Source organism: Apis mellifera, linkage group LG7 (assembly GCF_003254395.2).
Source record: "Apis mellifera strain DH4 linkage group LG7, Amel_HAv3.1, whole genome shotgun sequence".
NCBI classification, from domain to species: Eukaryota; Metazoa; Arthropoda; class Insecta; order Hymenoptera; family Apidae; genus Apis; species Apis mellifera.
The window spans coordinates 10,753,134-10,769,115 of NC_037644.1; the positions used below are offsets into that span (position 1 = coordinate 10,753,134).

General features: G+C 29.6%; 1 protein-coding gene across 1 annotated transcript; it reads right to left on the reverse strand.

Annotated features, from left to right (window-relative positions):
• Window positions 1-5,772: 5,772 nt before the first annotated feature.
• LOC551180 (aminopeptidase N) lies at window positions 5,773-14,967 on the reverse strand. Its single transcript, XM_006565481.3, has 12 exons — window positions 14,736-14,967; window positions 13,522-13,992; window positions 12,404-12,862; window positions 11,718-11,901; window positions 11,317-11,476; window positions 9,619-9,700; window positions 9,083-9,444; window positions 8,619-8,896; window positions 8,093-8,280; window positions 6,503-6,799; window positions 6,334-6,412; window positions 5,773-6,269 (listed from the first exon to the last, which is right to left on the reverse strand). Exons 2-12 carry the CDS (start codon window positions 13,989-13,991, stop codon window positions 6,057-6,059), a joined length of 2,772 nt encoding a protein of 923 aa, XP_006565544.2. The 5' UTR covers window position 13,992; window positions 14,736-14,967; the 3' UTR covers window positions 5,773-6,056.
• Window positions 14,968-15,982: the final 1,015 nt, after the last annotated feature.

Consider the following 15,982-nt stretch of genomic DNA (forward strand, 5'->3'; position numbering starts at 1 on the left):
CACGACCTATCATCACGATTTATCATTTAGAGGCAATTTATTTTTATCTCGTAAAATTTTTTTCTCCCTCCATACTCTTCTCCCTCCATTCAGAAATGTAAATTCATCCAATTACGCGAAAGAATCTCTGTGCCGCACAATTTGATTTCCTCGAAAAAAAAAAAAAGAATTATTTAAGAATAATTTTACCGCTTATTTTATTACGAATATTACATAGCATTTATATTATATATCAATCATTTATAATCGCTACTGATAATATTATCGAATTAATATATATATATAAAATTCAAAAACAACAAAATTTCTAAATACATTTTTCAAAAAATTTATTACGCAATCCCAATGGATCCTGAAATTGAAATTTGATGTCGTCCGCTTTGAAATTTTATATATCTTTATATCTAATTAATTTTCCAGATGATAAGGAAACACTTCGCAATTGAGATCCTTTTAAGATACCCGACCGATTAATAGGGAAGATTTACTGAGATACGATAAAAGTTTGAAGCATTTCTCTTGTACAAAATCATTATTTAGCACGATTTCTTTTTTTTATCGAATGACCGATTGATGTAATTCAATTTTCTCTTCTACTCCCATCTGATCGTCCAAGAGTCGTGACATTATAATATAATTAGCTGACACGAGGAAACGATAACGATTATCGTTTGCATAATATTCATAATGCGGGATAAGAATATTTATAATGTAATATCTTTGTCTTGATGTTTCTTGATACCAATGATACATGATTGTTTTGTTTCAAGATTTTTTTTTCAAAGTGTAAATGCATCTCAATTCATTTGTATCATTGTATCATATATTAAATTATATTTACCGCAATCCAATGTTGATGTAATTAATGCAATTAATGATTCAATTCTGAAGATTTAAATTTATTATTTTCTTTTTTTTCACAATTTAAATTTTGCAAAAGGATCGATGGAAATTTAATAGCAATAATAATAGTTAAACTATGATATTTAAAAATTCTTGAGAATATCTTGGTTTTCATGATCATGAAGAAATATTTTAAATGCGAGAAAATGTATTATTTATCTTGCACTCTTATTAATGATCATCAGAATTACGCATTATTTCGAAATTGTTTCGTAATTAAATCATAGTTCGTTGACAATTATAAATAATAAACTATTTCTCGATTCTGTGATTCGAGAAAATATTAAAGAATCAAATCAAATTATTCACGAAGCGAATACTTATCGAAGTTTTTAATGATATCCTTCCAGGAAACAATTTTTAATTTTTATATATCGATAATAAAATCAGATGGGTCGCACTTCATTAACCCAATTGTCCATTTAGGTTTATCACTAGATTAAATTGTACATTGGAAATGTTCGTGATAATTAATGCTCAAGTGTAGATAAAAAGAATCTTGATACAATACGAGCATTAAGATAATATGCTTAAATATTTTCAGCTTTTTCTTTCACCTTTTCAAATGGCAATATATGTACAGCTTTGGAAAAAAAGAACACATTTTTTAATAAATACAATACTTTTATTACTTCATTTCTCTCCCATTCTTGAAATCTTGAAATGTATTTTATAAGAAAATACTTTAATGATATGTTAAATTAACGATTCTGACAATTTTGATGAATAAACGATGATTATATGATTAAACGACGGATATTATCGTAATATGTAATTTTTAAATTTCAAATTAATTAAAATCCATCAAACGAAGATACTTTTTTTTTTTTAATTTTTTAATTTTTACGATGATACAATTTTCGATTAGCTCGTTCTATTTGCAGAAAAATTTTATATTACTTGGCTTCGCAATAAGATTAAATCGAATTAAAAGATTTGTATCGACATTAATTGATTGTTGTGTAAATAAATAATCTCACGAAATAATTAAAAAATGATTGTAATACATTTTATAATATTTCTCACTTATTACGTCCAATATTAATCGCATAACATAAATCATCAATTTTATCACGTAACGATGACATTATAATTTTTGTAAAAATTATTTATCATATTATATCCCTGTTAAAGGAATGAAAATAATCCCTGAAATTGAAGAAAGGAAAATATTTCATACGTAACAATTAATTATTAAAAAAAAATATATTTAAATTCGTGTATATTTTTGTTAATTTTCATTGCAGAATATTGAAAATCTCGTGAAAATTGTAGAAAAAAAAAAGTAATAAAAATAGCGAATTGTAATTTAATTAAGAAGACATAATAGTTTCAATGCTATTTTTACACTTTTTACTTTACAATATTTCTCGTTCGAATCGGCGATAATTTTATCGATCACTTTCTTCAATTTTTTTTCACACACTTGACTTGATAATACATATATATCGGAATCCTTTGTTAATCGTTCGCAAAAGAGTTCTTCAATCGAAAAGAAACGATGATTTGTTTAATTCCACATTTCTAAAAATCCACTTGGCATTTCACTTCGATAACAAGACTATATTATCAAGTTAGAATTACCTTATCTAGTTGATCCTGGTTATTGATTTTCCAGATAAAGATATCGAAAATAAGTTCTATTAGTCTGGCTAGAAATGATGAGAAACATTTGAAATGTCAATTAAGAAACTTTTCCATAGAGATTGCCACGAGTAAGCTGTTTAAGCTGTGCTCGAAGACAAGGAATATTTTCGATCAAACGTGTGTGATATTAAATGCTTTTTCACATCGAAATGTAAGACTATGATTATCGTCCATGAGATTTGGACAATACAAATAACAATTGTTTTTTTTTTAATTAATTTTTAATAATTTTAGCTTCAAGTCTACGATGGATGCGTTTATCGTTTATGCGATGCAACCTTGGTATTAAATTTAAATGCTTAATTATCCTTAATTTTCTTGATAAGATTTAATTAAGACTAGTTTTATGCAATTTATTACAGGATCAGAAAATAGGATGAAATATTAATTAGGAAATGATTTAGAATAGAAAATAGAATGGGATAGAAAATTTAGATGAATAGATTCTTGAACTTCTCGAAGTATTAAATTTATTCTATTTTATTTAAAAAAAAAAAACTTTAGAAATTTTCCCTGAATTTAAGATCATAAGTGTATAGATAATATTCGAGGAGGGATTTTATTCTTAATGGAAAATTTTGCGAATCGTTAATTTGATAAATAACGTTCGATATAGGATCGATCGACGATTGAAATTTTACAACATAACGTGTATATACTCAGTCCAGAATCTGGAATGCCAAGGAATATAATCCGTTTCGCGAGATAAATATGTTACAATTTCTAAAAATATCAATGGATCGATATACTTTTTGAATGATTAATTCCGTAATATCGTTGATTATTTGGCCTCGATTCAATTCGCACGAATCTTGGAGAAATTCTCGGATCGAAGATAAGCGGCGATCTTTATCCAATTCGCATCGCCGTAGATCATTCTGTAATAAGTGTGATTAATTATTGAAAAGAAGAATAAATAAATGTAATCTTTTTCGCCAGTATTTTAGAATATAAAAATTGCAAGGAAAATTATTAATAAAAAGTAAAATAATAAGTAAGGATTATTGAAATTTTATTGCGATATTGTATCTATCTGTGATCATTTGTAATCGTAGAATTCACAAAATTTATTTAAATAATCAATATAATTATATAATTCGTATCAATAATTAAATAAAAATCCAAGAGATAAAGGAATTTTTAAATTAATTTTAAATCTTCAATGTATCATCACCAAGACAATTTTATTGTGATATTGTATCCATCTGTAATCATAGAATTCACAAAATTTATTTAAATAATCAATATAATTTGTATCAATAATTAAATAAAAATCCAAGGGATAAAGGAATTTTTAAATTAATTTTAAATCTTCAATGTACCATCACCAAGATAATTTTATTGTGATATTGTATCTATCTGTGATCATTTGTAATCATAGAATTCACAAAATTTATTTAAATAATCAATATAATTATATAATTCGTATCAATAATTAAATAAAAATCCAAGGGATAAAGGAATTTTTAAATTAATTTTAAATCTTCAATGTACCATCACCAAGATCGTTGTGAGCAATATTCTTCCAGAAGTAAATATATTCATCGCATAATTTATCGTCAAAAACTCGATCGAAAACCTTATCAAAATTTCGGGAAACTTTGAAACGTTATAACTTCGAAAATAATGACTTCCGGTCAACAAGTGAACGATCGTTAGAAGCGCGGAACTTTCCCCTTTAAAATTGTTTTTCATTTATCCCGATACGACTTCCGGTTGCCGAGATATCGTCGTGTGAAGGAGAAGGTAATTTTTGATCGTTTACTATCTCCGTCCTTGTTACTTACTCGGACCTCTCGCTCGCACCTCGTCTCATTGACCTATCCCAAACTGCAGACAAGCGACAGACGCGATTCTTGGAAAGACGCATTTCCAAGAAAAAAAGTGTAGGTCAGTGAATCCGTGGTCCTATTCGTAGTCTCTGCACCTGCACGTGTTAACAATCGTGCTACACCACTTTCAATCCTTGTATCTCGATAACTGAATTGAGATATTGGAAGGAATCAAAAAGCGATTTCGTACAGTTCCCTCTATTTTTTGAATATTTACTATGTATCTGTAATTTATATATTATTAATAATCGTAATTAATTATAATTTTAAGAATTCTTAGCGATGAGAAATCAGCAATCGTTTTGATTATCACTAATTTCTTTTACTTTTAACGATTGCAATATCAGACTTGATAGATTAGATGATAAATTATTCCGTTTTCTTATAAAAGAATTGCGTGAATAACGTGTGTTATATTCTATTTTTACGAGAAAGGTAAAATTATGTATTTTCAAATTTTTGAATTTTTTATAATTATTCGTATAGGATTATTTCAAATATTTAAAAAAAGTATAATTTAATAAAAGTATAATATATATAAAGCGATTATAAATTAAATATATTCGAATAATCCGGCAATTCATTCATGATACGCGCGCTAGTGAGTTAGACAAGGAAAGTAGATAGTAGGAGAAGGACAGAGATAGGATAAAAATGTGGAAATCAGCGCCATCTTCAGTGTGCCGCAAATGAAACTCAGTAATAAATAAGGATAGCAAATAATAAGAGAAGGACAGAGATAGGTTAAAAATGTGGAAATCAGCGCCATCTTCAGTGTGCCGCAAATGAAACTCAATAAATAAGGACAGCAAATGGTAAGAGAAGGATAGAGATAGGATAAGAATTGATCGTCAGCGCCATCTCTCGAGTGCTAGAGACATCTTTTAAGAGTTGGGTAAAGTAGAGTTAGAATTAAAATATAGCGCCATCTCTCGAGTGCTAGAGACATCTTTTAAGAGTAGGGTAAAGTAGAATTAGAATTAAAATATAGCGCCATCTCTCAATTGTTTCAAAGATCATTCTTCGAGAAGGTATCTCCAATGCTCGAGAGATGGCGCAGACGGTTAATTCTTATCCTATCTCTGTCCTTCTTTAACATTTTCTGTCCTTGTATACCGAGTTTCATTTGCGGCACTCTGAAGATGGCGCTGATTTCCACATTTTTACCCTATCTCTGTCCTTCTCTCATTATTCACTCTCCTTGTCTGTTCTATTCGTGGCGCGTAACCGCAAATGAAATACGGGCGCGTTAATTGAGCGCGCTTTCATTTTATTCTTCTCTCTCGAAAATATAACGTATAATATTTTATCTTCATTCTTAAAGAATAAAGAATAATAATTTCTTCCTATAATTATTCTTTTAATCTGCACAAAAATCAAAATACGTAAATTCTTAACGTTAAAATTCTACTCTTTTTATTGCGTTCACATATAACATATAATATAAAAATACATTTTCCACATATTTACAATTTAAATAATCGCGTTATTGAAACATATTTTCAAATTCTTACGAATCTTGTCATTCTGAATAACATTGTCGCGATCGTATTGATGATATACTGTACAAGAAGATCATCGTATTAATTAAATTTATTTCAACACTTTATCGCATTTTTATTCGTTCGCAACGATCTCAACATATTCTCAACAAAATTCTCTAAACATAGAATCTTAATAGAATCGAGTAACAAATATTGATAATACGATCATCGAAACGAACGCCACCAAACTGTTACCATCGGATGATGAAAAATTTTGCTTGTGCAGCCATTCTTCCATCATTTTTTTCTTATGGTCGATCCAATTTATGTTACTGATCGCTTTCAGAGTCGTGTTCCCGAGAAAATCCATTTGCAATCTCTCTTTCAATATAAGATACATTAACTGCAAGTTAAAAAAAATTATTACGCTGTTCAACTCAAATTAATAAGATAAATTATCACCATACCTTTCCATATTGTTCGTGGGTCGTCACGCTGCTCGCGATTGTATCCAAATACGATTTGAGGTTATGTTCAGTTTTGTTTCTAAAAAAAAAAAAGAAAAAGGAAAAAAAGAAAGTGTAAATTATATTTACGATAATTTTCATCGTTTAACGAGATAATATTTTTAATTACAGCGTCTCGTATTTGTCGTAGAGCACGTTCAAAACGATATCGACACCGCTCGGATGTTCCTTTATGACGTTTCGATACACGCTCGAGAAGGACAACAAGGAATTTTTCTCGAGGGTTTGCAACAGATATTTCTCCAAAACTTCGAACGAGTTCGAACAAGCCAAGATCGGTGATAAATTGTCCCTTTCATCCTCGTCCGTTATATTTTTCACGATGTTCCATGTACGGTTCCATGCCTCCGCGTTTGAACTTCTCAGACCGGCGCACAGAATGTTGTTCTTCAAATTGGGGTCGAGTCTGTAAGATAAAATTTTTATCGTATTACTTATTTATTTTGATATTATGATATACGAGATATTGTAAAATTTAAATGGCGTGAACAGAGACGTAGAAAATTAGGAGGAAACCAATGGAAAATTTATAAGTTTTGTAACAAGTTTAGAAATAAATTTATATTCATGGAGAATGGTATTTCTTCTTCGAATATTTTAATTTTTTTTATTTGGTAAAATGTATATACTATATAATAAACTTGATAATATAATTCCTGTTAATCCACCAATAGTAAATAGTATAATGAAACCTAATGATCATAAAACTGAAATATTTAATTTTAATTTTGCACCATGGTATGTTGCTAATCACCTGAAAATTTTAATTCCTGTAGGAACAACAATTATTGTTGCTGAAGTAAAATATGCTCGTGTATCAACATCTAATCCAACTGTGAATATATGATGTGCTCAAACAATAAAACCTAAAAATCCAATTCCTAATATTGTATAAATTATACCTAAATTACCAAAAATTTCTTTTTCTCCTCTTTCATTTATTACAATATGAGAGATCAATCCAAATCCAGGTAGAATTAAAATATAAACTTCTGGATGACCAAAAAATCAAAATAAGTGTTGATATAAAATAGGATCACCACCTCCTATTGGGTCAAAGAATGAAGTATTAAAATTTCGATCAAATAATATCAAATATAGTAATTGCTCCAGCTAAAACTGGTAATGATATAATTGATAAAATTGCTGTAATAAAAACTGATCATGGAAATAGTGAAATTTGATCGTAATTTAAAGAAAAATTTTTTATTATTATAATTGTAACTATTAAATTTAATGATCCTATAATTGATGAAATTCCTGATATATGAAAGGGAAAAATTGCAAAATCAACTGATGATGATGAATGATATAAATATGCTGATAATGGTGGATATACTGTTCATTCAGTCTCTTTCTTAATAAAAGTATAATTAATGAAGGTGATAGAAGTCAGAATCTAATATTATTTATTCGAGGAAAAGCTATATTAGGGGATCCTAATATTAAAGGAATTAATCAATTTCCAAATCCTCCAATTAAGAATGGTATAACTATAAAAAAAATTATTAAAAATGCATGACTAATTACAATTGCATTATAGATTTGGTAGAAATACGATAGAAGAAAATAGAAGAAATCAAACGAAATGAATAGATAACAGATATAAATACATATATCGATTTGATAAGCTCATCAACAAAATTTAAAGAAAAAAAAATAAATATAGAATAAAAATAGAAATGAGCGTCAAACTTACTTTTTCTCAGAATTCTTCAACCATTCATTAAATTCATTACTGGCGTAATCCACGCAATTTTCAACGCCAGCTCTGCAGCCCCAATACATTATGGTCGGTCTAAGCATCTTCGTAAGATGATCGTCCTTCGAGTTAGGTTTGTAATCCACCGTTTCCACGAGGGATCTCATTAGCCAGGTAACGTAACTCTGTAAGACAAAAAAAAATATACAAAGCGTTGATATTCGTGCCAAATCAATTATAAATAAAATCTATTTATTTATCGATTTGTTTATTAAATTATATAAGTAGCGTGCTGCAGTTATTTGTGAAAAATTTCAAAATTTTTAGAGTGATTAAAAATTGGAAATGAAAATTTAAATAGAGATATATTGTCAATTTATCGTAATAAATATTATATATACTTGGTTGTTGATACTTTTTTACATCAGTGTTCGTAAAAAAAAAAAGTGTACGAATCTCTCTAATAATCGATATTTATTAGTTATCTGTAAGACGTGCAACAATAAATTTCACAAACACGTACGTTGAACATTTGATAATGGTCGGAGGTTCGCATCATGGTATTCAAGAAGTTCAAGTTCCTAAATGTCGTTTGCCAAGGTATGTAATCCACTTCTCTGCGAAGGTACAAGGTGAGATTTAACGCCACGTCGTAAGGGAGTAGGCCAACCCGTGCCAAATTTAAAGCATCGTCGATCAATTGAGCTCGCGTTATGGGGCTCAACTTGGTGTAATTGTTCGAGTTCAAGTAATCGTTCAACAATTTCCAGTTCTCCTTGTCGTAATTCACGCGATAATAACCTGGGGGAGAAATTAAAATTTCTAATCGAGATGTAACAAAAAAAATCAAAAACAAGGGTAAAATTGAACGAAATAGAAAATGATAAAAAATAAGGATTGAGAAATCTCGTGCAAAATAATTAAATAATATAATAACAAGGAGATATTAAAGTGAAATGAGACATATATTAAGTGGATTAAGCTCACCTGTCTGTAACGTGTTGAAAATAATTCCATCCCCCTCTGTAACATTCACGTTCACGAATTCATCGTTCGGTCTCAACCATAACTTTGGCAATGTTGATGTCTCGTTGATATTGGACAAACGGAAATAGGTGAGCGGCACCCACCATTTCGTGTTATCATTTTCGCTCCCATTGTACAATAAAAATCGTTTTTGAGTTATCTCATACACATTCTCTTTCCTTACAACGTTCACCACCGGATAACCAGGCTTGTTCACCCACTCGTTCATAAGTTGTTCGAACGTCACATTCTTGGGCAATTTCTCCTTCCCGTTTTTGTCGAGATATTTGAAAAGATCCGACGAATCGGCATTTTTATGGTTCCTGTGTAATCGATCGCGACGAATAATGGAAAAGAAAAAATATAGTAATAATAATAATATTCGAAATGATATTTATATTCTATATTGCAATTAATATTTTTCAAGTGAAATGATAAATGAATAAAAATTAAGGAGAATTAATTCGTATGTAAGTAAGTGTTAATATATTACGTACATTTCGTTCAGGTATTCCGTCAAGCCATTTTGGAAATTTTGAAGCGTCAAAATGTGCGACATCATTCGAATAACCGCTCCAGCTGTAAAGAATATTACGAATTGTTGACGATTTCTAGTATTTAGTTTTTAATCAAAGCTTCTGGATGAAGCAATTATTAATTTTGTCGTACACGTTTTTATCGAATTTGTTTTTGTTTATGAATATATATTAACATTAGAATTGGCAATTTCTAAATATATGCATGAATATTTATATACGAGTAGCATATTATTTTTTCCAAAAATATCTGTATCCTTTTTTATAATAGAACGAAAAATTCGTCATTTCGACTGTTTCACGGTTAAATATCTTTTTTAACCTTTAAAAGAAAAATTGATTATTGATCGTTGCACAGAGAATTTGGATTTTTATAAAATATAAAAATCTGAATGATAAAAAATTGTAATAACAAATTATAACTATAAGCATTTTCTTCAACAACTATGGAAGTACGGAATTTTTAAAATGCAAGAAATACGCGAAATACATTTTAAATTTTCATTATTGACTCTTTCTTCGATTTTTTCCTATAAAAATTATTTTACTTATCGCAATAACTTAAAGTTCTTTTCCTTTCTAAATCTTGAAAATTTTACTTTTCAAAGTTTTATTCCAAAGCAAAATCATCGAGACAGAAATTAGTCTCCTTTTATCAATTATTATCGTGCCTGTAACGTGTTTAAGTAGTCCACTTATTACATTGGCATAAAATTCTTTTCATCTTTATCATTTCTTATTAATAATAACGTTATTAAACATTTTACGTAACGCAATAAAATCTACTTTCATAAATCTCGAATTAAGAAAGATTAAATTATTATCTTTCGAATCACTTCTAACTAAATTTTTCATTTATCAAACGTTCTTTTAATTTATAATTATCGATAGATATTATTTAAGTCGTTCGTCTTTTTCATTCCAAATTATTAAATTATTAAAAATATATATTTAAAATGATTAAAAGAGAAAGATTAAAAGAAAAAGAGAAAGACACGATCGTGATATTTTTTTCTATCGATTCAACGATTCTATCCTCTGTTATTCTTCTAGAATAATAAATAGATCTATGAAACAATAACTCTCGACTTTTCGTCGTCTGATAATATTTAGTTTCAAGATTAAATGTATTAACCGACTGATAAGATATGTTACATATTATCTCGTAACGTTGATCAATAAATATAAATTATTGGAAATTAATAACGTGTTTGTTCACATATATATTTTTTTCTTCTTTTTTTTATCTGATGCTAAAACCAATGACTCGTACCTTTGTCTCAATATCTCTCGTGATTATAACGTATATACGTAGAAATATTCTTTTTTTATTTTCGAAAATAAAAAAATCTTTTTCAAAGACCTCGACAATTTTCTCCTTCCTTACTTAATGAAAATTTCAAGTATTTTTGAAAACTGTTTTTGCATGTGCATCCATTAAAATAAAATGTAACGAAATGATGATGACAAGGATGAAGAATAAAATAAGAGCAATCAAAAAGTTTGATTTCATTGGTTCGAGATAAAATTCCAATATTGATCTCGATCGACTTACGAGCTAAACGCGTAGCAAGTACTTCCCTGCTGATTAATTTTTACCCGTCGAAAATAAATTTTAATCACTCTTATAAAATTATTACGTATCGTTTCATCACTCACACTTCTGATACGCGATATTGTCGAACAATTTGCTGATTTCTGCGGGCGTGGTCGCGTCCTGGTTCATGGGTCGTGTGTTTAAACCCGCATCCGTAACGAAAGCGACCCCCTGCGTATTCTCCACAACGAATACCTCGTCTAATCTCCAATCGGGCAGAATCTAACGAAAATATTAATCAGAATTATATGGACAGACGATTAGACGATTATTAATTAGACGATATTTCTGAAATGAATTAAAAATAAGAATTTAAGGATTAGATAGATCCTTGGATAATTTTTACAAGTATTATTATCTTCGCTTCAACATCGTTTTATATACGAATTATATCGTTTTTATTATCATCGTAAAAATGATATATAAAAATAATTTCGTTTATCCAAACTTTGTTAATACTCGCCTGATGAGTGATGAAATATTGGAAATAATCCGCGAATCCTTCGTTCAACCAAATGTACTTCCACCATTTCGGACTGACGAGATTTCCGAACCATTGATGGGTGAACTCGTGGGCTATGGTCGTGGTTACCCCTTGAATCGCACGATCTGACGTGACATTCTTCTCAACGAGAAGTGAGGTCTCCCTGAAATGGACAAAACTTCGATTAATAATACTTTCGACGTGAAATTAAAAATCCAAGATGGCGAGTATCGATTTTCTACAAGTACGGAAAAAAAAGGAAAAAAAGATGGTAAAAAAAGCAACGAGATTCAAAGTAATTGCACGCACAAAAATTCTTCGAATGTGTTAATTCGAACTTCTATAAATTAAATACTATTTCTCAATCAAATTATCTTACAATGGCGTTACAAGCAAGCTTGTTAAAAGGGTGACAATAATTAAAAATGTATTTAATCATTCTTGCTAATATTTTCTATTAATAGAAAGTTCTGGAGTCGAGTTTCCAAAACTTAAAACTTCCTTAAAAATCCTAATTTTGTTCACTTTTCCACACCAACGAGTGTCCTACATGAATTCTTTGTCAAAAGGAATAAAGTCTCACGATTCAATATTAAAAAAAAAGAAAATTACGATGATATAATAATTAATAATTGGAGAGGATTAAAACGATCAGAGGGAATTACCTGTAAGTAACGAGACCCCAATTTTCCATTGCGCCTGCCGAGAAATCTTTCAGCGACACTTGGTCCATTTTTTTAATCTCGTTCCCGTACGGGATTTTCATATAATCGTCCAATCTCTTCAACAGATCCACGCTCACGTTCAAAGCGTGCTCCGTCTGATTCACGGCGTGCGGTTTCGTCCAAACTTTGAACTCGATTTCGTTCTCGGTTCTATTGTTCGACTTGTAATCAGAGACAACGAATGCCACCAAGTAAGTGGACATCTTCGGTGTTGTGTCGAACTTGGATACGTACTTTCCATTTTCGATCGTTACATTCTTTTTTTTCGTATTCGAGATCGCGTTGTACGATTTCGAGTGGGTTATAGAGATGTCGAATGTCGCCTTGAAATCGGGCTCGTCCCAGCAAGGGAACGCTAATCGAGCGCCTGTCGGCTCGAAATGGGTCGCGGCAACGTATCTGCGAAATATTTGGAAACAATAGAGATTTGAGGTGAGTGGTCGTCGTCGAGAATTATTTTCTTTTACAGCCAAACTTTGAGAATGGAATGGAATTATTGGATGATCGCTTTTAATCGAGAACAATTTTTGACAATTACTCAATATTTTTTTTTAATTATTGGTGATGAAATTTGTGGATAATGGAATACGTATCCATTCGTGGAATATATTCTTTGAAATAGATTTGTTTGGTGTAAAATGATTCTTGGATGCGATTATGGATTAGGATTCATTTAAGAGTGAAAACAGTTGAGAATTGAAAAAATTATTCTCGAACGAAATATTTGTGTTAAGGGGATGTGAATCCTAATTATGATTATTCGAAAAGTAATTTTCATCCATGAAATCCATTAACAAGAAATAATTCTCGACGTTAAAACTCTATGCTCGCACATATAATACTGACGATTTTCTTTGGCGAGCAAAAGATCGTTATAATGGAACGAAAGAAAATTTTTAGAGGGGAGGAAAAAGAAAAACGTGTTTAAATGATATATCTATTTCTCTATCTTTCCGTAATATGTGCGAGCAACAAGATAACGATTCTTTCCTGGTATTCTAAATTTTTTTCCAAAAATCAAAAACTTCACAAGAAAATTTACAAGACGATATGCTTACTTTATCTTCTCGTCCTTATCGATGTATCTACTCCTGTAAAATCCTCTCTTCTGATCGTTCAACTCGCCGGAATAACCTAACGTGAGTGTATAATTCCCCTTTTTAATAACTTCATTGTTCTCATACATTATAATTAAAATTTCTTGCTTTTCTACTTGATCAAATGTCTTCACTTTTATATCCGTTTTCTCATTCAAATTTTTCAGCTCTACTCTCTTGATATTGAGATTCTTTTGATTCAATGTTATATTATTAACATTTGTATTTTTAACTTCGATCGCGATCTCCACAGTGCCGTTGAACGTGAATTTGTCCAAATCCGGTTCCAAACTTAATTTGTACGACGATGGTACGACATCGGTTGGAAGCCTGTACGGGTACTCATTTTCAGCTCGAGGGTTGACGGCGTCCCCGTACAGAAAATTCGCTTGACAGATCGTCAAGCAGAGGAGCAACAATGCTTTGGCCATCCTGGATCGATAAACATTCACTCGATTATCTTTCGTGTAAGCTCACTCATCGTACATTTCGTGTATTCGATCTACTTTTCGAATTTTGCCGCGCGAGAAGGCAAATTTAAATTAGAAGGTGTAACGTTTAATTGAATTAAAGAATGTAAATATTTCCTTCCGTGAAATATATTGTATTCTTGGAACAATACAATACTCTTTTGAAAAGATAGAACAAAGATTTTTCCAACGAACAATTTTTATCGAAACTGTACTGTTGTTTGTCAAAAATAACAACAGATGAGAAAAAAATTTAAATTGTGGAATAATAAACTCGGGCAAATTCGATTGATAAAAATTCGCATAATGATGACTATTACAGTTTATGTAACTGTTATATGCCAGTAATAAAATGACATACTTTTATCAAATCCGTCCCAATCGAATTGAAATTTGAAGATAGAGATATTGATACATTTTTAAATATTAAAATGGTGTTCCAAGAATCGGTCGATCTTTTCTTACACAGCACGAGTTTATCGGGCACGAATGAAAGGAAATAACCCATCGTGGTTGATTGAATCTTAGAAGAAAGAAAAGAGAAAGAAAAATCTAATAATAATAAATCTTCTCGACGTTTAAAGATTTCATAAAGATTTCATTGACCTCGATTCGACGAAAATTGTCGTTCCCCCCAAAACGATTTCCCGCGATCGTTCGATAAAGGAAAATTGTGACGGGTTATTATTAAGCGAAACGACGTACCTTGATGATAAATGGATCAACCAGCCGACTTTACACCATGCAAAATTCCGGGCAATAAATTAATTACACGTCGACGATTGGTTTATGAATGACTTAGCTGTACAGGTGTTCGTGCTTTATAAGGTAAGGCACGTTGAAACCATTATCAAAAATCTGCCTAACTTTTCTTTCTTATCGATATTTCTTTATCAATCGGAGCATTGTCACGATTCAAGTTATTATATTGTTGGATAGTGACCGATACATGTATACGTATATACATATAAACTTATTATATCCGTATAAATTCTTTTTTCGAAATGGTTGACGCGCACCTTGATCCATCCGCTTTATCGATAATGTGTTATGTGTTATTATGAATTGATGGTATATTGATGGTGTTCGAATATTTTTTTTTTTTTATTTTTTTTAAACGAACTATTCTTTTTTTAACGAATAATTATTTTCTTTAAGAAGATATTTAAGTGAAATCGTTTCAATTTTTTGAAATATAATTCTGTAATGGTGGCAGAGTAAAATTTTTAATCACGAAACGTTTAAAATTTAATTTTATTTATCGATCTATCTAAAAAAAAAAAAATTTTTCAAGCAAAATTGTACGTGAAATTCGAAATGTGAAGTATTCAAATTTTATTGATTTCGTATTCTGAAAGAGATTTCTCGTCGATAAAAATTACTCTACGTATCGATTATTTATTTATATAAATTTTCATTAAAATCAGATTTTTCGATTTAAATGAATTTCTCTGTATGTATAATAATATTCGATTATTACACGTTTACAAGATATCCAATTTTAATTTGACGAATGGACTGCAAATTTTTATGTAATATCAAAATTTTATCAATATTTATCAAACATATAACAATAATAAATAAAAATGTGCAGCTTGTATACGAATGTTTCATCTTTAAAAGTCAGTTTCGAAAATACTTTAATCTGAATATTGATATAAATTTATAATTGTACAAATACCGTTTTAAAATGATATAAGGTGATATTGATTTTGATGGGTAACATGTAAATATAAATATATGTACAAATTCGATATTTGTATTTCATAAATTTCTTAAATAATACGGTAAAATGATATGATTGATGTCGTTCCATTGACCTTTTATTTTCTAAAAAAAAAAAAAAAAAAAAAATGCCAACTGTCAATTCAAAAAAATATAAATATAATATTAGAGATTAAATTTTCTTATACATTATTTTATAAATTATTTTATAAAGGATTTTAAATAAT